The sequence below is a fragment of the Aythya fuligula genome, chromosome Z, assembly GCF_009819795.1.
Source record: "Aythya fuligula isolate bAytFul2 chromosome Z, bAytFul2.pri, whole genome shotgun sequence".
Classification (NCBI taxonomy): domain Eukaryota; kingdom Metazoa; phylum Chordata; class Aves; order Anseriformes; family Anatidae; genus Aythya; species Aythya fuligula.
This window is the reverse complement of record NC_045593.1, coordinates 56,135,036-56,160,742: the sequence shown is the minus strand read 5'-3', so window position 1 is coordinate 56,160,742 and position 25,707 is coordinate 56,135,036. Positions and strand designations below refer to the sequence as shown.

Sequence of the window (25,707 nt, the reverse complement as noted above, 5' to 3'; positions counted from 1 at the left end):
AATTCTATGATTCAGTCCTTTACCCTTCCAAATAAATGAGAAGCCTCTCAGTCAAAACTTCTAATTGTGAATTTGTTACTTGTGTGTGCCTGATTTTCTGAGTGTTGAGCCTGAGCTGCCGGTTTCTGATTTACAGAAGTTTTGGCTCAAGATAGTGGCAGTTCTGCTCATAACATACGTGTAATTATATAAGACTATATTATCAAATCCCACACATGTAAATGAGTTACTCAAACGAAGTAGATGCTGTGGTCTATTTACACTGCAGTTCCCTGCACTGCAAAAGAACGATTACTGCAGTCACAATTTCCTGGTGTCTGCCAAGGAGATGCCTCTGAGGCATTCAGTTATTTGGTGAACATGTGAGAGCTGAAAAAAAAATCATGTTTCTCCAGAGGAGTCTACTGCTCTGTCCGTCTCACTAAGTGAGCAACCATTCTTTGGTGTGGCTGGAGCACGGAGCATAGGGAAATCTGTAATCATACAGTTAAGGATTTTTGCCTAGAATAAATGCATAGAAATCTTCTGAAGTTTGCTGTCATTTGTGCATTTGTCCTGGCAATCCCACTGTCATCTTTCTAACAGGTTAATATTTATATTGGAGTTCTCCAGCTTTCCTTGATAGCATTAAGCTATGCTCTATTAAGCACTTCTGCGCTGAGATAAGTGTCAGCTCTAAAGATCTTGGCAAGTTTGTTGGTAAGAAATTGTGTTCCAGTTTAATAAATCTGTTCCAGTAACATTTTCAAGTTTACTTTTTTTCTTTGATATTTGATTTTCATGTGGTTTTAGTTAATAGGAAGGGCTTGTGGCATTTGTATGATCTCTAATCTTTTTAATGTGTTTCCAGTCCTCCTGTTCGGCGTCAGAGAACAAGGAGAGATCGCCTGTCTCGACATAATTCCTTTAACCTAGATGAAAACTATCACCGTTTCTCCTATGGACAACAGCAAGCAATAGAAGAACCCAGAGCCTTTCATCCACCAAACGTATCTCCTCGTATGTTGCGCCCAGCTGCTCACCCGCCACAGCAAAATGCAATGATGGTTGACATTCACGATCAGGTAAGAGTTTCAGGGTACAAACAGACAAATGTCACAGATTTTTTTTTCCCAAATCTTAAGATCCCTCTCCACCCCGAATTAGTTGGCTATGAAAGTCACATTATCACTAAATTCTGTTTGTCCTCTTAGAAGTTATTTTTGTTGTGTACTGTTATTGATGTATGAAGTGCTGCAGTGGCAGTGGGGAAATAAAAATTTCAGAGCGTTAGTAAAGAAGATTGAAAGTTAACAATTTTCCAATACACCTACTGGCATAGTGCTATAGGCCTCCTGCCCACCCTTGAAGTGCTTTTGCTTCTGAAGTTAATTTAATGTGATTAAGATGTAAGATGATAATCAAGAATGTGTTCTGTTTCACATGAAGTGCCTCTCCTTAGCACAGGAGCCTATAAATTTTTCAAATAAGTTATTCAGAAGTAGAATTCACAATGCCAATAATTGGCTGTGAACATAACAGCAGAAACATGACAGTATTGTCACAGAACCAAATTAGTCATCCAGACCTAATCAACTCCTTAAATTACATGAAAAAATGAAATCTGTGGTTGGTCCAGAAAGCAAATAATTCCTGAGACAGGAATTGGTACAGAGTTCATAAATGAAGACCCATAAAAGAAGCTGACTTACTGATGTAACCTTTTGTTGTTGTGCAAATCAGCAGGCTGCAGCACAAGTGCATTAGTTGCTACACAGTCATGAACTAGTTATCTGGACGTCCACTTCTCAAACTGCACATGCATGGAATGCAACTCTTAACTGCCCTGCTTGAAAGCGTACCTGCATTCAGTGCAGCTGCATACAACTGATGCGCTGTACTACATCTGCAGAGCAGAGCTCAGTGAGGAAGTATTTGCATTTGGGACCAAGTGCAAGGGTGGAAGCTAACCACCAGTCTAGCCACCTCACAACGTAGCGTTTAGATGAACAACTGTATTGCTGCAGCATCTTAAAAATTCAAAACATGCTCTTGCTTTGTGTTGCAAGATTACATCATGACAAGCCTGGATAAGCAGTTGTTCCATCCCACTGCCTGTACCTTCCAAGCACCATCTATGATCAGATGTCAGTGTTTCCAGACTAACTGAGGTCTTCTATGGTGATGTTTTATACTTCAGAGACAGAATCATTAAGAGGTCGTTTTTTATTCTTATTCTGAGCATTTCTGAATCACACCCAGCATTACACTGTATGCCTAATTTTTGTACCTGAGCCAGAACCAGGTCAAATTCAGTGTCTCTCCTGAGAGTGGTCTCTGTCATCAGTGATACATATGTTGAGGCTTTAAGTTCCATACATTGATCCGTGTTCTTGTTTTGGCCTCTATGTCTAGCTGTACACTACCAGTTCAGTAAATTAGCTGTCTTTAATCATTCTCACCTTCCTGATGAGCTGTCCTTGCTTGTTAATTTCCCATGAGTGAGTTCTGTTTTAGCAGAACAAGAAGGAAGAATGAGCTTCTCTGAAGTAATTACTTTCTGTGAATCCATGTTTCCTGACACTAAGGCTTTCTGGTTTTATCAGAGCATCAGAGATTTCTTACTTGGTGTTAAACAAACAAACCAAAACAAAATAAGAGCCTTGGAAGTTTTAACATTTTAAAATGAGAGATCCCTCTCCACCCTGCCCAGAAACTGCTGATCAGTGAGTAGTATTCCAATGAGAAAAGTATTTGAAAGAACAGGAATTGCAGTCATGTGCCTCCTTTTATAGACCTTCATTGTGAGTATATTTTTCCTGATAAGTAAGTAAAGGCTTGTTAACTTACCCAGCATGCTGTTAAGAGTTTACAGTAATTAAGTTATTTCAACTGTTTTTTTTCTTTTTGCTGCAGATCCATCAGGGCCAAGTTCCCGTCTCATACACAATGACAACAGTGGCTCCACACGGCATACCACTTTGCACAGGCCAGCACATCCCAGCCTGCAGCGCACAGCAGGTCCCAGGGTGCTCAGTGGTTTTCAGTGGACAGCACCTTCCAGTTTGCAGTGTACCTCCGCCTGTAAGTGGGCTTCTGTAGTTTACACCAGATCCAATCTTAAACAGAAATTGCACCTTGGAGCTCCCACATCTGTGTGGCTTTAATTACACTGGAAAATGACATATTTTTTTCCAAGTGCTAAATTGTAGTGGCATAGCAATGCAGGCCTTAGAACTGGTAAGCATATGTATGTTGCTTACATACCAGCTTAATAGTGCATGACTGTTCTTAGTGTAAAGTCCTGATGGCTTTTTGTTCTAGTGACATGCTGGTTTATTATATGATTTCATATCAACAGCTGTTTTGTGTACTTCTAGATTTTTAGAGGAACACTTCTAAGACTTTTATTAGTTAACTAACCAAGAAAAAAATCATATTTTATAGAGACCTCTCTCGTGGATTGGTTATACAGAAAGGTCTGATATTCCAAATTTACTTTTCTTCTGAGAAGATGATCTACTGATCCTGAATGATCAGTAAAAGCTGAGAAGTGCTCTTCTGTCCGGAATGCTCTCAAAAAAATGAAAATATTCTTCAATAATGTCTCTCGGCCTTTCTGGGAGTGAAATAAAGTGCCTTGACTGACTTACCAACTTTGAACATAAAAGAATCTGAACTATTTTCTCAGAAACATTCAGATATCAACTTATAGATACTACTTTCCATTTAATAGCATTCCCATGCTATGTTATTCTGTAAAAATTTCACCTTTAAGTGCCAAAAAAAGCCAGGGCTGAACAAATGAAACGGGTACACCTGAGAAGTTTTAACTGTACAAATGAAGGTTGTAGAACCTGCTGGTAGAGTCACAACTATTTTTTTAACCCTTTTCTAGTATAAATCAGCAATATCATACATAAAAATTATATAGTCAGTGTCCAGTAACTACTTATAATGTTGGTATATACATTGCCAACATCTGCCAGCCGTGCATTTCCTAGCAGTGTGTAACTTAGCTTTTCCTCTGTTGCATGTTCTGTGACCAGAGAATATCAACTAGCCTGTGGCACTGAAACAAAACTCGTGGTGTGACCACCTATTTCTTTGTTCAAGCTGATTCTTGAAGAGTGAGGGTGATGTGCACTCACGTTGTCCAGAAGCCATTTATCCCCATGAGAGACAGTAAGCACTTAATCAAGTGTGTTGAGAGGATGGATGGACATCAGGAATTAATCAAGGTTGAAATTACGTAATGTCAGCAGGCAGACTTTACACTTTTTTCTGTAAAGTCACAGAATAATGTAAGTTACAACAGGGCTCTGGAAATCATCTGGTGGTCACCAGTTTCCAAGGATGGAGATTGCACAATTGTTCTGAGCACCTGCTCCAGTGTTAGTATGTCCTTACAGTAAAGAGCTGCTTCTGATTGGAATCTGATTGGAATTTCCTTGGTTGCAGCTTGGTTCTATTGTTTCTTGTCCATTCACTGTGCCCCTTGAGGAAGAGTCAGGTACCCATTCTTATGAATTAGATGAAGGCAGGATTAAGGTCATTACTTAGTTCTCTCTTCTTAAGGCAGAACAAATCCAGTTCTGCAACCTCTTCTTTTATGCAGTGTGATCAAGGCTCCTTGGTCTTTTGGCAGATCCATCTCAGCATGTCAGAGTCTGGTTTTGGTACTGAGAAGGCCAAAACCAGACACAGAACCATCCACTAGGACCAATCTTTGTTTTTCTTGTATATCCACTCTGCAGCCAGTCTCAAAGTGTCCTGATCCATGAGGTTATTCTGTCCCAGTACCAGACTTCATATCTTGCCTTCATTGAGCTTTGCATGGTTCCTGTCATCTAGTTTCCCCAGACTGTAAAAGTACGTTTGAGAGACATCACTGCTCTCCAGCATATCATCTTGCTCCCCCTGACTTCACCTGTGAACTTTGCAGTATCATTTTGTTGCTTTCACGAAATTAGTGTAATTCAGTATATATGCAACTACAAAACAAACGTTATCTATAAAAGATCTTCATCAGTTCTGCTGTTTGAACTTATGCTACTGTAAGTTTTAGAAGTTTTCCAAAAGTCTGAATGAATAAACAAATAGTTTGCATGATCTTTCAAGTGGAAAGACATGAAACTTCATTTGCTCTTACTTGAAATTTAAGTAAGCATAGCACAGATCGTTCCCAACGTATATTGCAGATACTGCAGTAACATATCCTGCAGCTAATTGTTACTGTACAGAGTCTTGGGATGAAAACTATTTTATGGTATTCTCCAGAGTACTTCCTGTTTTAAAGAGTAGTCATGTTGGACAGGCAAATTTATCTTCAACTACTTTGGAGAACAGTTTTCAATGTAATGAACTATAATAACTGTTTTAACAGAAACATTTCTCAATGGTATTTACTTTTTTATAAAACAAGATAGTAACTCAAAGAATAGTCAGCATTTAAGAAAAACTAATAAATTAATCTGATACTGTTTCAGTGCATCTAAATGTGTTTGGTGATGACAGTGCATAGCAATGAAGTAGTGATTCCACCTTCACTAGTAACGAATTTTAAACTGGATCTATCATTCTGCCATTATAGTTAGCATGTTTAGTATATGTTGTGTGACACAAGACTCAATGAAAGAGTGAGAGATCAAAACTGTCATCTACATGACTTTGTAAAATTTCATAGGCTTTGCAAGTAGGGTGGTGGAGTTTTAAATTTAAAACTGTCTTAATAAAAAACTGTCTTAATAAAAAACTGTCTTAATAACCATCTTTGCTTATACAAGACAAAGGTACCTGTTGTTTTACAGGTAGCAAATATGTTATGAATTGCTCTTTTAATGGCTAAAAATGCAACAGGAACGCCTGACATTCTGGTAACACTTCAAAGATCAGGAAAAAAGAGAACAAAGATTTTCTTGATCCTCTTCATGTTTAGAAATGGAAATAAAACTGAACTCTTCCATGAAGCACATGCACACCTTCATCATATGTGTGTTCAAACTTCAGTGCCCAAAGTTGCTTTCATATGAGTAACTGCAAAGACGAGAGAACAAGGGCTACTTCCCACAGTAGGTGTATCTCACCTGATTCAGAGCACAAGGCTCCCCTCGAAGTGCAGAACTGAGCAGAGCTTATGTGTTATTCTTAATAAATAAAGCAACATATGTTTTAAGGCACAGGTTGATGTCTGGGAGTCCCTCAGCTACATCTACAGCTTAAAATGTTTGGAACAGTTTTGCTTTCAGATGCCATTTTGAAGGTAAAACATGAGAAAAAGTTAGCAGGGTAAACATATCCACTTTTTACTTAGGAGTTTGTCTGATACTGAGTATTGAAAATCCCACTGACCTCACAAGAACTAAGAGCTATATCGCACCTAGCAGATGTCACACTATGGTATTTTTGTAGCCTGCATGGTGCTAGTTACTGACCATTGTGTATTAGAACAAGTTACTATTTGTGTGTTTTGGAGGCTCTTCCAAGGAGGCAAGAGAACTGCTTTCTTTTAATGACATCTTTCCATGATAAGCATGGATTGTTCTAGAGGGAGTGTTTGTGCTAGAGTCAAAAATGTGTTGTTTTCATTTTATTTCAGATGCTTCAGGCATGTTCGGTCCAGCACCTACCAGTACCGTACGCAGCATTTCCACCCCTCATTTCTAGTGACCCATTCCTTTTTCATCCTCCTCATATCGCTCCACACCACCCTCCTCACTTGCCTCCTCCAGGACAGTTTGTTCCTTTCCAAGCACAGCAGTCGCGGTCGGTAAGTAATGCTTCTTACCCTCTCTCCTTAGGATTGGTATGGCTGAATGGGCAAATAGTGCTGATACCTTACTCAGGAAACAGGTGGAATTTGTTTAAAGTTACAGGTTTTTGCCCTGATCCTTCCTTAGCAAGTCTATAGCTACTTAGTGTGAAGATGAAAAAATAAATTTAAAATTCACCCTGCTTCTCTTCAGATTTCATCAGCTGTTGTCTGTGCTGTGTCTCCAGGGGCCTTTACTCTTCATCAATAAGATGTATATCTTCTTTACCAATGGTTCCTTCAGGTGTTTCTTTTCCAGAAAGCCAGAGAGAATCCAGAGGAAGCTGTGTAGAGCAGCAGTGGTCTACATTACTTAGAAGTAGAGGAAGGTTTAGCAGAGAGATAAGGAAGGATGGGATGTTACTCTTATTACATGCTTCCCCAGTATTACTTATCAGTTAATTTTTAAACGACCAGTGGTTTTGCTAGAACATGATGACCGTAGGGCTTCCAGGTATATTTAGGAGCCTACAGTCTCTTTTTTTCTTTTTTTTTTTTTTTTTTTCACTTACAGAAGTTATTGGCACTTCTTGTTTATGCTGACTTGGCTTAGTGATAGGGACTGTGCAAATATAGGAACATGTGACCCTGTTCTGGATTTGGGGAGAGAAGCTAGGTTTTTACTACTGGCATATGGCTTGTACTGTGGGTCTGTCAGTATCCTCCCATCCATTTGTTTGCCCCTCTGACCAGAAGATGCCAATATTCCACTAATGCAGAAAGAGTTTCATTAATTACAAATGTTGCTGAGACCTATCCATGCAGTATCTCAGGTGTGGCTAACCATTGTAACAGCTTTGTTACGATGATGGTCAGCATAAGAAGGAAGCGGAGTTTTCCTTTGCTGCCACAAGGTGGGATTCGTAAGCTGAATTTCTCAAAACGGTGGAATTTAGCATCAGGAACAGAAAGGTGTGTTAATGAAACAGTGACAACTTCTGGTGACAAGTTCTTCAGAACTGTTGGGCCTGGTGGATGTGCTGCAACTGACCAAATTACAATGCTGAACTGGAATCTCACAGTTCTGAAACCACCGGACTGTGCTCTGGATGGGACTTCTTGCCTAATCCTCCTAGGAAAGCACCTGCTTGATTACTGGCTGTCATTCACAGTTTAATATCATTAAAGTCACCATGCTCACTCTCCTCTTTTCAGATTGTCTTGACACAATTTCAGTTCTCGTCTTTGGTTGTTTATTTTTTTCTTTCACATAGTTTTACAGTGAGAGCAGCCTGGCAAGAAGGAGAGCAAATATTTGTCCTGCAAAATGCAAGAGACAGGAAATTACAGCCACTCCTTTATTTGCTAGATCGCATAAATTCCTAGTCAATAAGCATGGCTAGCTGGAAAAGGTGAATTTATATCAAATGTGTAGTGCTATCTTTGCTTTTTGGTAGTGTTAATGACACAGGAATTGTTCGTATTCTGTCAAAGTGAGTACTTTAATTTTTTTATCCCGTACAATTGGCCGCAGAAGGGCAGAGTATGCATCTGGGATTTCAGTTCTTTAATGGGGAAAAATTGCATCTCTATTACCACAGCAAAGATTTTTTTTTATTTTTTTATTTTTAGCCACTTCAAAGAATTGAAAATGACGTGGAACTGCTCGGTGAACATCTTCCTGTAGGAGGTTTTACGTATTCTCCCTCAGCCCATCCACCAACACTGCCTCCCTCAGCTCCTCTCCAATTCTTAACCCATGATCCTTTACACCAGGAGGTGTCATTTGGTGTTGTAAGTATTGCTTTCTGCATGACACACTAATTCATGCTGCGCTGACCATCTTGCTCGCAATTCTGTACTACATTTTGTCAAAAAGTAACACTTCTTGCCGTTGTCCATTAATGGCTAAAGCTGCAGCTGTGGTGTTTCCTTTAAGCTCGTTTAAATCAAGTTAAGGATAACCTATGTATTGATACTAGTAAATAATTTCTGACAACATTATCTGCAGAGAGAGTGAGTGATAGCAGTTACTTTGAAAACGTTTCATATTACCATACAGTCCAGGACTTCCACTGCAGAAACTAGTTTGTGTGGTTTTGAAAAGCTCTTGTCACTTATCTTGTAGTTAATTCTTCATCTGTAAGGTGAGTTTCTACAAGTCAGAAAAACTAGAATGGTTTAAAAATAGTTCTTTTCCAGAGTGTTTGTAATGTGCTGTCCTGGTTTCAGTAAGGACAGAGTTAATTTTCCTCCTAGTAGCTGGTAGGGTGCTATGTTTTGGATTAGGGTGAGAGTGCTGATAACACGCTGATGTTTTAATTGTTGTAGAGCAGTGCTTACCCCCAAACAAGGAGGTCTCAGCTTCTCACTGTCCTGTTAGCGGGCAGGCTGGGGGTGCAGTAAGAGCTGGAAGGGGACAGGACCAGGACAGCTGACCCTAACTAGCCAAAGGGGTATTCCATACCATATGGGGTCATGCTGAGCAATATATAGGGGTGGCTAGCCGGGGGGAGGGGGCCGGCTGCTTGGGTATTGGTGGGGCATCGGTCAGCAGGTGGTGAGCAATTGCATTGTGCATCACTTGTTTGTACACATTATTAGTAGTAGTACTATTTCATCATTATTGTTATTGTTGTTATTATTTTCCTCTCTTAATAAACTGTCTTAATCTCAACTCACAGGCTTCACTTTCCCATTTCTCTCCCCCATTTCAGAGCAGGAGGGAGGAGGGTGAGCAAACAGCTGTGTGGTGTTTAGCTGCTGGCCGGGTTAAACCACAACATGTGCCCACAAGCAATTGTATGGAATGCTTCCATACTACAGACTTCCATATTACGGAAACAGCCAAGGTTGATTTAAGGCACCTGTCTAGAGGGCTACAAGCAGTGCAGCTGCAGCAGTACAAAACAATGAAACCTGGTCTGGGTTAAGATCTGCACTGAAATCTGTGCTTTGTGGTTAAGCTACGTCCAGTGTCTGTGCTGCTTCCATGGTCTCTATGGTGCACTTCAGTTTGCTATGTTGTTTTGTTTGAAAAAAGCCTTTCCCACATGTGCAATGCTTGAAGAAATAACTGCAAGGCAAGACTAGGTGGATTTTTTTCAATTTTGACCTGTGCATCAAGTCACCGGAAGGTTTTAGAAGCACATTGTCACTTAAACCTTTACATAAGAATGAAATTTTAGGACCTGTGAAGACACTGCTAGCTTTGCTTTATCAGTCTCTTGAAATCAAGCAACATAGTTTAAACTACAGTTGCAAACATTTTTCATGAAATTTTCATTCACTGTGAGACACTTTCAAAGACACTTAAAAACTTCAGTAAATTGCTTGGATTTTATTCACATCATCAAAAAAATCTGGAGTTTTTCCTGATTTCCATGTTCACTCATTAAAAGTAGATAGAAAACAAAACAGCATTTTTTTTTTTGCAAGATATATATAATCTTTCCTCTCTGGTGTTTTTGTTCTGTGTTGCATACAGTGGAATAAAGTTTTATTATGAATAATCGTACAATGTTTTATAAAGCAATCCTAAGTATTTATAAAATTTCTCCAGTGGTTTAAAATGATTTTCAGAAAAGCTTAGTATTTTTCAAGTGGTCATTAATGTTCTCTTTAACAGTTATGGTAGAATGGCTGCATGCCTGATTCTCTTTCAATCAATGAACTGAAAACGGAACACAGCACTTTATAATATTTCTGAGTTGCAGAATTCATAGAGCAGTAAACCTAGTATTTACTCCATCTAAATTGGGATCTTACTTGCAAGAAAAAGACCCTGTTTTTTATATTGTGTTTATATGTAAGTCCATGGCTATTAGTTATGTCTCCGTTGTAAATTTAAGAATTTTATAGCTAAATTACTGGTGGTGCTGGGCTTCTGTATGTTCTTAAGTTTCAAACATGAAAGAATAAATACTGTTTACTGAAGATTTTGAGTGCTCTTTGTTCCAAAAAAATAAATGCCTTAAAGCCTTCAAATTCGAATTCAATAATGGTATGTGAGTTTCCTTTTAAAAAATTACTATAATTTTTTTAGTACTCTGAATATTTCTGGGAAAATATAATTTACTAATAAGTGGAAAATTTCTACTATATAGGTTCCCATTTTACTAGGTAAAACAAGGAATTTTGAACAATGACACCATAAACCTAAATACATGTATTTAAGTGAAGAGCCCTGTTTTATCCATGGAAATTGAAGCTGTAGGCTTGACCATCTCTTTAGGCATGGTCCAGATGCAGGAGTTGTACTAATTTAACTCCACAAGTACAGCTTAAATCTTTCAGCGCCTCTTCAATGTAAATGTAATTATATGCCACTGCTTTCTTAAATCCTGCTTAGAGATTTTGCTGTAGTGCATTGTAGCAGTGCCCCATAGAAGGCATTAAAGCATTATACTAACCAAAGAATTCATGAAGATAACAGGTACAGATCTTTAAAGGTTTTAGTTTAAGATTTAAGTCTTCTCCACTCAACCACTTGTGCACAAGCCTGCATAATAGCACCAGGCTTAAAGTAAGTCACTAGTTCATGTCCTGTCTGTTTCCCAAACCAGCTGACATGGGGACTGAGCACAATAGGTGTTGCCAGGATTCCTGCTGCATGTCACTATTGCTTAACATGGAATGGCATGAATTTGTTCCTGATAGGAATTCCTATTTCAAATTTTTGTAAGAGAGGCTTAGATTTTTGGACTTGAGCAAAGGCTGGATTTTTTCTAATAAAGTCTTATTGAAAATGGATTTTGATATTCAGATATACTTTTATTTCATGGTTAGGTAAACCACACATTGAATCACAGGATAACAGTGGTTGGGGTTGGAAGAGGCCTCTCAGGTCCTGTGGTCCAGCCCCTGTCCTCAGTCAGGGACACCTAGCGCTGCCCAGCACCGTGTCCATGCAGCTGTTGAATATTTCCTAGGAGGGAGACTCCATAACCTCAAAGTTCCACTTCCACAAGTTTCAAATGACACTTTCTTTCTTATCTCTTGTAGCCGTACACACCGTTCATGCCTCGAAGGTTCACAGGGCGCAGCAGGTACCGATCGCAGCAGGCAATACCACCATACCCCTACCATCCTAGCCTACTACCTTACGTGCTGTAAGTTCCAAGAACATTTTCTTCCATGTAGGCTTAACGAAGTGAGTTAACCATTCCCCTCAACAGGAATTTGCTATCTTCATGCTTGAACTCTACCAGAGAACAGGCATAGGCTGCACCAAAAAGGAGGAAAAGTTCAGTTCCTGTGTGAAGTTTTCAGCCTGTTCTGAATAACATACACACTTAGAGAAAACACAAGTGAAGGATTTTGTACAATATACTTTTGTGTCTGTACCTCTTGTTTCTGAACTCTCCATAAAGATGACTTCAATATGGAAGTTCATCAGTAGCATATCCTGATTATCTTCATTATGTGTTGTAGACTTTAAAAAATATATATAAGCTTCAAGAATTTTGTGTTGGAGTTAGGAGAATTTAGGGTTCCTGATCATTGTTTATGTTTTATACACTTAAAGAAATAAAATATTGTTTAAGTCCAGACCATAAATGCAATGTCAGTATTATTATCACACCTTATAGTAATGTGTGATAATCAAGAGGTCCATATTGGTGATAATGCTAAACATTATTATAAGTATCAGTAAAGACATGCATGCAGTTAAAAAGGCCACACTGACAGTATCAGAAATTGGCAGAATTAGCTTTTCCCTTTATCCTTTCATATCAAATATATATTCGTGATTCCAAACTTAACATTTTTATCAGTTCTGAGAACTTGACATTTTGAGAGGGATCGATAAGATAACTTTACCTGTGCTGTATGTTTTTGTGCTTTCCTTCAGCAAGATGCTGAGCCTTATCATTGTTTGCTCTCATAGATCAATGCTTCCAGTGCCACCTGCAGTTGGACCACCTTTCAGCTTTGACTTGGATGTGGAAGATGGGGAAGTAGAAAACTACGAGGTTGGTGCGCAAAATGAAAATACATTTAAAGAATAGATTTAGATCAAGCAATACATAAAATGGAGTTATATTTTGCATTTTATCCTGGTTTTGCCTTCCAAATAAATATAATAACCATGAAGACAGAATCCGGAAACCATCCTTTCATATCTGTTTGTAGCACTGGATATCTTAGGTGCTTAGCTTTACCTTTTACCAGTTGCTTTTTCCCAGAAAACACCCTTCCAAACTAGTAATCATTAAATTGTTCAGCCTTTATTTTCTACATGCTACTCTTCTTCTTAATGATAAATGATTTTAAATATCAAACAAGAAAAGTACATTCAAAAGAAAAGTTAGTGTTCTTGTGTACATAACTGCAGAATAGCATTAATATTGTAGGATTAATCGATCTAAGTGTAACACTTGTAAAACTGCTTTAGTGGCTCTTCTTCTTGACCCTTGGGATGGTACAGGAATTCACATCTATAGATGCATAACCGTGTCTAACATCCTAGGCAGTTGTGACGCAATTCAAGCTGGTGTGCCTTTGCTGGTTCTGAAACTACCAGATTCCCTTTGGATTCTCTTTAAAAATTCCTTCTTCAAAACCCCTTACTTTTGCATCTCTTCTCCAGTGCTCCTCTGTGCAGTAGCAGTACACCATTGCCAGTTGAACAGTGAGCGCTTCTGTTGTAACTTCTGTGCTAGTTCAGAAGAAGCATCATCTTGTTTGTAAAAAATGCCCCTAGGTTTGGCAGTATTAGAAATCTGCTTGTGACTAGTACTGTTTTGCAGCTTTCACCAACTTCTCTGGGCATTGGTTCTCTGTTAAGTTCATAGTAGTATTTTCCCCAGGTCCCTTGGAAGGGAGTGCAAGTTACATACATGACAGAGTGCAAAATTAAGTACACAAGAGGCTCCTGGTTGCAAAGCTTGACTCACAGAAAGTGAACACAAAATTCAACAAAAATGAAGTATTTAAGCTTTGATGGTATGCACTCATTTTCCAGATTTATTATGAAGTCTCCATCTCCCAGTTCATCTAGCCCACGTTGTGGAGTGGAAATCAGAAGCTGTTCCTTTACATTAATAAATCACAGAATCACCGAATGGTTTGGGTTGGAAGAGACCTTAAAGACCACCTGGTTCCAACCCCCCTGCCATGGGCAGGGCCACCTCCCACCAGCCAAGGTTGCCCAAAGCCCCATCCAGCCTGGCCTTGAGCACCTCCAGGGATGGGGCACCCACAGCTTCTCTGGGCAGCCTGTGCCAGTGCCTCACTGCTCTCATAGTGAAGAGTTTCTTCCTGATATCTTATCTAAATCTACCCTTTTGTTATTTAAAACCATTGCCCCTTGTCCTGTCACTACACACCCTGAAAACGAGTCCCTCCCCAGCTTGCCCATAGGCCCCCTTTAGGTACTAGAAGGCCACTGTAAGGTCTACCCAGAGCCTTCTGTTCTCCATATTGTACAACCCCAACTCTCTCAGCTGCTTTTCATAAGAGAGGTGCTGCAGCCCCTTGATCATGTTTGTGGCTGCCTTCTGGACCAGCTGCAATACTTCCTTGTCCTTGTTCTGGAGGCCCCAGAGCTGAACACAGTGCTCCAGATGGGGTCTCAAGAGAGCAGAGTAGGGGGGAAAGTCACCTCCCTCACCCTGTTGGTCATGCTGCTTTTGATGCAGCCTAGTATACGGTTGCAAGTGCACATTGCCAGTTCATGTTGAGTTCTTGGTTTCTTTCAGAGGACTAGAATCGTAGTATATTCTTAGGAAGCTAATCTGTTGACTTTTTTTTTTTCCCGTTTACCTATGCTATTAATTTCATAACGGCATGAGGGGATCTTTCAGAAGCAAAACACACATGAAGCTGTGCAACCACAGTAGCATTTTGAAGTTTGGCCCTGGATTTTGAAATCCCAAAGAGTGTATTTTGCTTAGTTCAGAAAGATGGTCAAAAGATGTTGGTGGACAGGACTTGCCATGATGTTTGTTTTGTAGGGTTCTAAACATCTCTTAAGAGTGTGATTTGTGCTACCAGGTTGTGTGGTGGTATATTATGGCACCTCCACCAGTAGCAGAACCAGCACTTGTTTAAACAGAATTTGTAAATACCTCATTTCCTTATTTTTCAGGCACTGCTGAATCTGGCAGAACGTCTGGGAGAAGCCAAACCACGAGGACTAACAAAGGCAGACATTGAGCAGCTCCCATCTTATAGGTTCAATCCAAACAACCGTCAGTCAGAACAGACATTGTAAGTACATTTGGGTCTTTCAAGGTAACACAATTTATGTCTGTATTTGACTTTATGTCGATTGCAGCCTCAACTACGCTGGAAGAGCTGAAAGCAGTCATATCAGTAACCAGTTTTTTCTTAGATTGCTTTCCAGATCAAAAACTCTATGACTTCACTGTAAAATGTCTACATAGTCTCATGTTATTTAGAATTGTTTCAATTTAGTTCTTCACATTTAAAAAATTTTAAGTTGAAGAAAGGGTGTTCTAGGATTCAGCATCCTAGAATCTAAAATAACATTGTCAGTTTGGATTTTGGCCTGTGTTAAAATAGCTTCATGTGTTGAAGTTTCAAGTGCTTCTGATAGAGTTTAGTCAGTGGTTTAAGAGTGCATTTTCTTATTTTTAAAATCCATTAACTTATTCTGTCTGCAAGATCTGCACAACCAAGTGGGAAGAACACTATTGATTAAAAGTGACTCAGTACCAAATTAATTGCAAGAATTTTTTTCTTTCATATTCTAGTGGCTGTGCTCCTCAGTTCAACTTCAGCAGCAGTAGGGAATGAACACAATTTATATGCCTGTATTTTATTTATTTAGATTGCAGCCTCAGCTACACCAGAAGAGCTAAAAGCAGTCATATCAGGAAACAATTGTATTTTTTTGAGTGAACTTTACAATCGTCTCCACCATTTTAAATTTTTGGTGAAACATCTGTTCTGTGGATTGGATTTGTAAATTCATGTGAGAAGCAGCACTGGTTTTGTGATGTGAAAGCACAAAAAAAAAAAAAAAAAAGAGTTCCTAGTTTACCTTGATCCATTACACTTCTTCAACCACAAATACAGGTAACTGTAGAAGCTACTGAGTTGCAGTCATACCTGCAGAGTTGTGTGTGGAATGTATATTCGGCATTCTCAAATAACTGATACATTTAAGCTTTGCTGTCTTTTTTTCAGGTGTGTGGTGTGCATGTGTGATTTTGAGTCAAGGCAGCTACTTAGAGTCTTACCCTGTAACCACGAGTTCCATGCCAAGTGTGTCGATAAATGGCTTAAGGTAAAGTCATCTTACAGAGAATTCATTATGTCGGGATTTTGAGAAGGGGTGGTTATTATTTGGGGATTTGTTTATTTTACTGTTCTGCTTCATTTTATCTCTTGCTTCAAGTTTCTATTATTTATGGTAGAAATGTCAACAGACTTGAAAGTACAAATTTGTTTATCTCACCATAGGGAAATTCTATTTTCAATAACCTTTATAGCAAAGAGTAAATATGAATACCCTCCTTCCCTGCTTTGCTATCAACATTAGGTTTTAGAGGACATGGAATGTATTATGTGTGTACATATGTGTATGCATGTATAAAGTACAATATATAAAAAAATATAAAACTTAAATAAAACTTTTTAAAATATAAAGCTTATATAAAACTTAATTATAGTTACGGCTTTACATAATTATGGTATACATTTCAAGACGATCTGAGAAAAAATAGAAGGGTCTGGAATCAGGACAGCTCAATAAGATGACAGAAAATAACAGCTATATAGAAGGTATGACGAACAGGAGATACAAGTAAGTAGACAGTACGCAGACATTTGTACACGCTGCATTAGCCAGATACATTGCCAACAAAGTATCCTAACAGCTCACCTTTCTTCTGTATTTTCTTCTATTCAGCTTTATTTTAATCTTTGTAATCTTTGTAGAACATCTGAAACTGCAATGATTGTATGTTAAAGTATGTTGGAAGCAGTCCCTAGAGGACTTAAAAATTAAATTAAAAACTAAATTAAATTAATTAACAACTAAAATTAAAAAAAAAAAAAAAAGTAAAAGCCCTTTCCTTTTTGGCTTCATAAAGGCAATAAAATATGTCTTTGGTATACACTAAAATACTTGCCGAGGAAAATTAATAATCAAGTTAATATTGACAACATTCTTTCAGCTAACTTTCAGAAGAACTGTTGTCCTTTGGTATCTGAATTCATGTACATACCTGAGAATAAGCAAGAGGAATATAAACATCTGTTTGTTTTATCTTCAAATTAAAAAAAACAAAACAAAACAAAACAAAAAAAACCAACCACATAGATGTATCATATTTCATTCGGTAACTGCTAATTAAGTAGATAATGTATATGAAAGTGGTATTCTCCAGTGACCCCATATTCCTCCTGGTGCTCAGGAAGTGTTCACACAACATTTTAAAGTATTTTCAGTGCATAAAACTTAAGTAATTTGTGGAGTTGACAAAGTAGCCATGGATAATAGTAAGTCTGTTTTATGAGGAACAGAACTAGGATCATTGGACAGCGTGTGAGACAGAGGATGCTAAAGGCTTATATAGGTTAAATTGACTATAAAGATTTTAAAAAGAAAGTTCTTCCTAGACTATTAGTGCAAAAAATCATCCCTGATTTATGGAGATCCTGATCTGCAAATTGCTGGGAGTTAAGAAAATACATCAGGGAAGTGGCATGCCAACTTGTCCTGCTCTTGTGCCCCTTATTGCCTGCTATTGGTCTCAAGAGCCAGGCAATTAAGTGAAATGAAGATTTTGGGGGACTCTGTGGCAGTTCTAGCATTATATGCACTACTTTCAACTGGTAGTGAACTGGAAAGTGAATTCAAACCATCAAATAGAAAAAGCAAGCTTACATTAGCCTTTATTTTCAAAACCTTAGATTTACTGTAGTAATGGTGAAACAGCTTTGTCTTGATGTTCCTGTCCCAGCTTAGGCACCATGTATTTTCTAAGAGGTCTAAGTATGGTACATTCTAAAGTTTGATATATCACAGGAAAACTGTATAAGCATAAGAGTATCACCTAGATGGGTAAATAAGGTGAAAGAAATACAATCTAAGTGTAAATGAGGTGCAAGCACATCTACCAAAAATGGTTTGTATTTGCATAACATATCCCAAAGCGGAATGCAAAGAGACCTAGCAAGAATAAAGCATCCTAGTGGGAAGTTGCTGAAGCAATGTGTGTAGGTTTAGTTTCATGGAACATCCATGAAGATGCTATGTCAAATAAAGATTATTTTGCCTTGCAAACCAGAACAAATTACCTGTACAATGTAAGTCTATTGTAATATAAATAAATAAATAGGTTACAGGTAAAGCAGCAACCATCTGGAAGCGAGGATAACAAAGATATTTTGGGTTGTAATTTTTTGCTTATTTCCATTTTTTATACATTTGACAAATCGCTGAATATTTTGATAGTATGATTATGTCCACATCTACATAATTCACAGCATCCAGCCAACATAGTGTTAATAAGTTTTCCAAAGGAAGGTAAAAATCTTAGCTTTTATTACTGTAAACCTTAAAAAAGAAAAAGAAAAAAAAAAGTCCCTAAAAGGTAAATAAATAAGTAAAAACTAAAAAGTCAAATTGTCAACCTTTTCAGTTTAGCCTTGACTGAAAAATAAAGAAATAAAAATTAAAAAAAAAAAAAAGTTTATCCCTCTTTTTTGTTGGATTAAACTAGTGGAAAGAATACTGTATATAGTTCCACTCATTATATAGTGTATGCAAGCAAGAGGAAAAATTCTTTTAAAGTGCATTATGTCACCTGCTTCAGGTTATATTTTTGTAGTTAAACGAGGCTAAATACTTGTGAAAGAGCAGAGGAGATACTTGTATTAGAGCAGAGGAAATAGAATTAACAAGAAGGAGATTATCCTTTTTCTTTTCATAGTATTGTCGACTCTCATATTTCACAGTATTTGGTTATTCCTTAATATCATAAATCCTTTGGTCAAATATGAATACATGAGAAACTTTTTATTTCATAAGGTAAGGTTTAATCATCATTCTAAAAAAGGACAGCTTGAAAATATGATCCATCTTCACTTTTAGGATTTAGGTCTAGCTGACAAGGAAAACTTGATTTTATGTATAACAGTCCGATAGGAAACGCGGTATTATATATGAGAAAAGACAAACTAAATATTAAATATTTTCGCTTGGTTCTGATCAATTAACACTAAAGAAGTGCAGTGGTTGTCAGAGAATTCTAGTGACATTACAGATTCATTGCTCTAAATGCAGTTGACTTTAGCTAAAAATTTCTATCAATCATAACTAAATTGGTTAATTCATGGTGCAACTCTCTGTTACAGCACAGAAAGTTGGCTTGGCTGAAGGATCGACTATCTTATGCTTCTTTTTGCAGTTAGTCTCCTTAAATATCAGGAAGGGGAGTGAATTTTAAGAAAGACAAAAGAATGCAACCAAACTTAAAACAGAGAATCTTGAAAAATTGCTTAAAAAGCAGTGCCTCAGTGTGCGTGGCTATTCATTTTGTCCTGGCACAGTGGGTTTGTTTCTGCAGATTCTGCCAAGAAATTGCACTTAGTAATATTTTCCTACTGAATGCTCTGTTTCACACTACAAATGGTATATACTTCATTACTTATCTTGGTAATTACCCCGTAATATTTTCCTACTGAATGCTCTGTTTCACACTACAAATGGTATATACTTCATTACTTATCTTGGTAATTACCCCTTGATTTATTAATCCATTGAATTTTAAAGAATATGCCTTTTCATTTTAGAAATCATGTTAGCTGAACTATATGTAGAGTAATGCAAAGTAGTGACCAACTGATGGCATTGTTTTCAAGTAGTTATAAAACTGCTAGAGAAAGAGCAAGGAATAACTTCTGAAATGATTCTCCAGTTCATGCTTTAACAAAACTATAAAGCGATATTAACTATGATATAAACTATACATCAATAAAAACAGAAGCAATTGACAGAAAAGATGGTGATTCATTTTAACTGACAGTAGTAAGAAATGTTTTACAGTAATAACATGTTACATTGGCATTTATAGCTTGGATTTCAAGCATGTGGCATTGAGGTTGGAAATGAGACCTGAGGAGCCATGTTTCTTCATGCTGTCAGATTTGTTTTCACTAAAAAGTTTGTCTACCTTTGAAAACCTTGGAGTTGACAGTGGCTGGTCCTGTTGTTTAAGGAATTGTGAAATACAGAATCTGGGACAGGGAAGTGTTTCCTTCCCCCTGCCAAAAGTAAATGTTTGTCATAAACGTAACGTTTTGTTTGTGATGTTTCCCCTTACTTTCTTAAGATGAAATTATGCCTTTACTTAAAAAGAGGAAACGAAGACAGAAATACTCCTGGTAACTCCAAGAATGTTACATTTCATCTGTGCTATGCTTTTAAGGAAGCTGTGAAAGAGTTGCAGGATGCATATTTTCAGTGAGTGCCTTAGCAAAGGGATAAACTTACACCACCTTTTCTGCATGTTACTTAGGCTTTGAGGTTTAATACCTGTTTAGCCAGGTTATCTTCCTTCTTTTTATTATTATTTTATTTATTTTTATATTAAAACTGCTTCTGTTTTTCCCTGCTTTGCTTTGACCAATTCTATATGATGGGTGTCTGTGAGAATAACTGGATAAGGAGAGTGTAAAGAGTTGTGATCCCTGATCAGTAGAGCTTGTGACAGCATGACACCTTCAAATAGGGCGTTTACTTCTGGCCCACTGTGGCTTGTTTGGTTTTGCTGGGTTCCTCTGCAACACACAGTACAACTTCTAAGTTGCACCCATCTGACTGCAATATACTATGACTGTAAGTCTACATTAATATAACCACCATCGCACAGGTAAAGCCCAGTTTGCTCTTTTCCTCTGTCTCTTAAGATAAAAAGCCTTTTTTTTTTTTTCTTACTTTTGTAAACATAATTTTGAATTGACAAATGCACAACTCTAAAGTAACAAAGGAAACTGAGAAAGGGCATAAACACACTTTGTCGTCTCTTCTTTGTTGCTTCTGAGTACTCTTCGGCACTGAAAGTGCCTTCTCATCACAGATGTTTTGCGTCATGTACTCACTAACAATGTATTTGTCAGTAAAATGAACCCTTTCTTGTTTCTGGTTTTACAGGCAAATCGTACCTGCCCAATTTGTCGAGCTGATGCTTCAGAAGTGCATCGTGATTAAGAATGACCAATCTAAGAGCACAAATCTGTTTTGGATGTTCCTGGTCACATGTATATATGATCTATTGAACTTACCCATGTGGCTTCCAGCCTTTCCCTTTCCACAAAAGGGTCAATGGACCTTACTTTGCACTGTGTGACTTAATCAATTATAAAGCTTCAAACTAGTCTTCACAGTTAGGGATTGTTATACTAACAGTGTGATTGGAACTCCAAAGATTTTTTTCTTTAGCTTAATTTTGTGTGTGCACTAACATTCCCTGGTTTGTGTGATCATTCCGAGTGTTGCTGCGAGATTACTGTGGATGTGATCTTTTAGCATGTGCTTTTCTATAAAATAGAGACAAAAAAGTGGTAGCTCCAAACAATATAGCAATCTACCTTATATAGAGCCTTCAGATACTGTGAGTGGGAATGAGTGGTGTGACCGTGTGTTTGCCAGTGGGAGGATGTGTGAAGTGTGCTTCCGAGTGTGCATGTCTGTTTGAGAACCTATATACCAGCATGTACGGAGAACGTATGTGTGTAGTATTAATTATGCTGCAACGTATAATCTTGTGTGTTATTTAAACAGTACTAGGACTGTACACTGGTTTCTTTCCTTGTGTTTGCAGTTGCACACTGAATGTGATGGGTGCAGCAATTACAGACATTTAGTATTTCCTCCCCGACATACTTAGAGGTATAAAGACTTTTCTGCCTACTATTCAAACAAGCGGTTATGCTTCCCCTTCACTGGAGGCTGTAAGTGTGTACCATGGAAGAGTGCATTGTTCATACATGAGTAGCCTTGTTTTATCAGCCTATGTTACAAAGACCAGATGTTTAAATTGCTGATTTACGAGTTATTTTACCAATGTAAAGTTACAATACCGCAAAAATCATTTAGCAATATTAACATTTTCAATCGGTAATTTGAATATCAGTGTGTTTCTGTTCTCCCTTTCAATTTTTCTATTTTTCTGGGTTATAACTGCATTCAGTTGATTTCAGATTAGAGTTAAGGGTTACGTGCTTCCTTTGTGAAAGGAAGCAGAGAGAACGCTGAGGGTCTTGTGCAACAGCTCTTCATTTTTCACCATTGTACCTGCTAAGTACATAGTGTTTTAGCTTTTAAACATTGGCTTTAATCATATACGTTCTTTGTCATTTACTAGGGAGTTCGTATGCAATTACAATAACTTGTAAGAGGTTACGATTTTATTCCTGAAACTGAATAAAACGAACTTTCCATCATTTTCACAGAGAAGTAGAACTTTTTTTTTCATTGCATCACAAAATAGAGTGGTTTTTGGTCACTCATTGCAGAACTCAGTTGCCCTGATGCTGCTTCTTGTCCCTCCTTATTTACGTGATGAGTGTAATATGAAGAAGGAACTCCCTTGGTTTTAGCAATTGAGTTTCCACAGTAAGACAAAATGGGAACACCTTCCAAAAGAAAGTGCTATTAAACAGGAGGTAACCTCTATTCTGAATAGTATTTTCTTTGCGCTTTCAAAGAAATTAGTTTCGTTTATAACATTTCAGTCTGTTAGCATGTTCAAGATGTTTCACCAAAATATGTAGGTCCACATATACCATAGTTATTCAAAGGATGCACTTTTTGCATCAAAATGCTTCTCCTAAATTCAGTGTCGTTACTTTGGTTTCAGCAGCACAAGTGGCACAGTTACCAGTATTGCTGTTACTTGCTGCCAGTCTCAGCTTTAAGTTTATTCTTTATCACTTTCGATGTTTTTGTATGCTGCTGTGCTTTAGTATCAGTTATAATTTCAGACAGTGTTACATGTTCTCCGTGTTGCTTGCCCTCTTTAAGTATTCTACAGACCGGTCACAGCTTGTGGTGCAAGTGAAATAAAAGCACAATTTTGCCCTATTTCAGATGCTCTTGCCTCCATTTAGTTATGCAGGTAGTTCTCAAAAACACTGAGTCTTTCCATTCCTATTCATACCTAAGAACACTAACTAAACAAAAACATGCTGTTACATCAAATTCAAAATGTTAGAATTTCTTCTCTCTTCCAGAGGAGTTAAAGAGTAGGTTTTTCACAATAACACCTAGCAGGTTAAATTACATATAGTAAAATTTATTTTTTTAACGAATGAAATCATGTTTAAAAAAAAAAAAAAAAAAAAGCATATGCCACGTGTCTTACAAAACTTAGGCTCTTTTATATAGCTGCAAAAGAAAAATTTCTATGTGTACAGATTTAACCATAACTAACACTATGTTCAGTATTCAGTTTGAAGCATGGAAAGAGGGCACTTTTTCTAAGCTAGACACAAATGCATAGTGAGCAAGAACCATTCTGAGGCCAAGGGAAAGTAGTTCTCTTTCTGGAACTGAGAAACCTCGATGTGTAACATGCCTTTTTCTCTAGTGAAACTATGTGAGGCAGTGGGAGATGGAGATGGAGGGTCTAACTTGGTAAAATTATGAAGTGAGTTGTTGCCCTCTTACAGCTCGTCTCTCCTGGACTGTTTCTTTCGTTTGCATGAGACTCTTGCAGATGCGTGTGGACTTGCTTTGTGTGGTTAGTGGATACAAGCAGCACACATGCATATATTTTAGATCAGCTCAGACGAGCTACAACCAAGCCCTCTGTGTTGTGGCTGTGAAGGGAGGGGGATACATGCTCAGCTGTGAACTGCCATGTGTCACACACGTTTGTGTGCAATTTCACAGCCTGCTGTGGTACCTGGCGGTACCAGCATCCAGCAAGACATTTCTTAGGTTAATTCCCTTCCTGCCATCACCTGTCTCCTTCTTCTTAAAAATAAAACTAAAAATAATAAATGTTCGCTTTATCACATCGGCACTGCTGTGGTTTTGGCATAAACTGTCAATTAAATTTGACATTTTAGTGGATATCAAGGCCTATGGATAATTCCAATGTCTCATTTTGTGGCTTTCTTTAAAAAAAAAAAAAAAAAAAAAAAAAAGCCTTTTGTTTTATGCCGTTTTGTACGGTCTCTTGAATGTGATTTCACAGCTGTTAACACACAGTGTAATACAGGGGATGACAGTTATCAACCTTTTTAATTTTACTTACAGAAAACACATTTTTGACTGAGTTATCTTTGGGCCTTTTATAAAAGCTGTGTTTTTGTTTTTGTTTTTTGTTTTTTTCTTTGGTGCATTGTTACCTCATTTTGCTACTTGTGTTTCAGATTTGCTAATGATTCTGAAAGCTTATGGGTTTTGTTGGAATCATATTTTGTCAAGTGTTTTCTTTAAATCATACTCTATTGTATCACTTAATGTGTAGTTTTAAATGTATTATATCTGTAACCAAATCATTTGAAGGCTTGATAAATTTTTAATAAAATTTGTACATTTTCTATGAGAGTTACTAGTAATGCTTTACTAGGTAGTGCAATGAACTCTTATTTTTAATCCCTGTGTCCAATTTTGGAGTTGAGAGAGTTGTTCAACAATAAATGTATAATGTACACTTACACACTTTTGTCCTGTTCTTTCTCCTAGAAGGAGGTGAGTTGTTTCCTTATTGTATTCCTTATGTTTCTCTGCCTCATGATGCAACTCTAGATATTGGCAACATAGAATCACAGAATGGTGTGGGTTGAAAGACACCTTAAAGATCACCTGGCTCCAACCCCCTGCCATGGGCAGGGACACCTCCCACCAGACCAGGTTGCCCAGAGCCCCATCCAGCCTGGCCTTGAGCACCTCCAGGGATGGGGCATCCACAACTTCTCTGGGCAACCTGTGCCACGGGATGTGTTGTAGGTGCGAGGTTTATCTTCTAAATTGCAGTGCATAGAAGCATAGGATCATACAGATTGGAAAAGACCCGTAAGATCATAAAGTCCAGCCATCACGTAACACTGACAGGTCCACCACTGAAGCAGGTCTCTAGTTGCCACATCCACACATCTTTTAAATACCTCCAAGGATGATGTGATACAGACTTAAACAAGATCTACTTTGAGATATCATAAGAAAATGACGCAAAGTGTCGTATTTTGGAGGTGTAAAATGGTCATAATTAATAGAACACAAAGCCTTGCCTAAAAGATCAGCTTTCCGAAAATAGCTACAGAATCAAAGGGAAATTTGAGGGGATGGAAGTGCTCCTTGGGCACACAGTTCACACAGTGTGTCATGGAGATCTGTTGACGTGTTACATTTTGCAGTGCCCTAAAAGCGGGGAAGAAAATCATCCTGAGTTAAGGGTGAAACTGAATTGCAGGGATTTGGGGTCACACAAGGAAGCAGTGGTTACACAAACAAAAAGGAGCCCGTCCTGTAGGTGTTTGGTTGTTGCACTCTAGTTACATCACCTCATTAAAAACAAGAAATATATATACATTTAAAAGGCTTCCATTTACACAGACTATCTAATAGGCAGCACAAACCTGTGCAAGGCTCCGAGCACCGGGTTAAAGCCACGCTACAGCCGTACCCACCGTTCCCGTGGGCTGTGCTGAGTTAGGCAGCTCTCCCAGCCACACAACGCCCATCCTTTTTGCAATAGCTTTTCTACACACACTGCGCATTCGGTGCTGCGTGGATGGTACTGTAACGGGAGCCTGCTTCATAACCTGTCACGGTGTGAGTGCACGAGGCAGGCCTTCAGCAGAAGGAGAAACCCTCGGCAGCTCTCTGCAGTTCCTCTCTGTGCAGAAGAAAAGAGGATGTTTGGCTGTTCAACAGGAAGCCTCTGAGTGGGGAGGAAAGGCTCAGAAAACATACTTGTGAGCTGGTAGGTGAAGTGGCAGGTCTGTCTTGCCAGACTGTCTTCTCACTGCCAACCCTGTAGGTTTTC

The 25,707-nt window shown here is 38.1% G+C and overlaps 1 protein-coding gene across 2 annotated transcripts in view; it reads left to right on the top strand.

Moving 5' to 3' along the window:
- Window positions 1-24,376, top strand: part of RNF38 (ring finger protein 38) — a 116,951-nt gene extending 92,575 nt beyond the window's left edge. For both annotated transcript variants that reach the window (XM_032206365.1, XM_032206364.1), the window contains exons 4-12: window positions 851-1,064; window positions 2,896-3,063; window positions 6,578-6,748; window positions 8,363-8,524; window positions 11,735-11,841; window positions 12,621-12,705; window positions 14,823-14,944; window positions 15,887-15,986; window positions 20,862-24,376. In XM_032206365.1, coding sequence (XP_032062256.1) covers window positions 851-1,064; window positions 2,896-3,063; window positions 6,578-6,748; window positions 8,363-8,524; window positions 11,735-11,841; window positions 12,621-12,705; window positions 14,823-14,944; window positions 15,887-15,986; window positions 20,862-20,918 — 1,186 coding nt within the window. In that variant the 3' untranslated portion in view covers window positions 20,919-24,376. The remainder of the gene's footprint in view (window positions 1-850; window positions 1,065-2,895; window positions 3,064-6,577; window positions 6,749-8,362; window positions 8,525-11,734; window positions 11,842-12,620; window positions 12,706-14,822; window positions 14,945-15,886; window positions 15,987-20,861) is intronic.
- The last annotated feature ends 1,331 nt before the right edge of the window (window positions 24,377-25,707 follow it).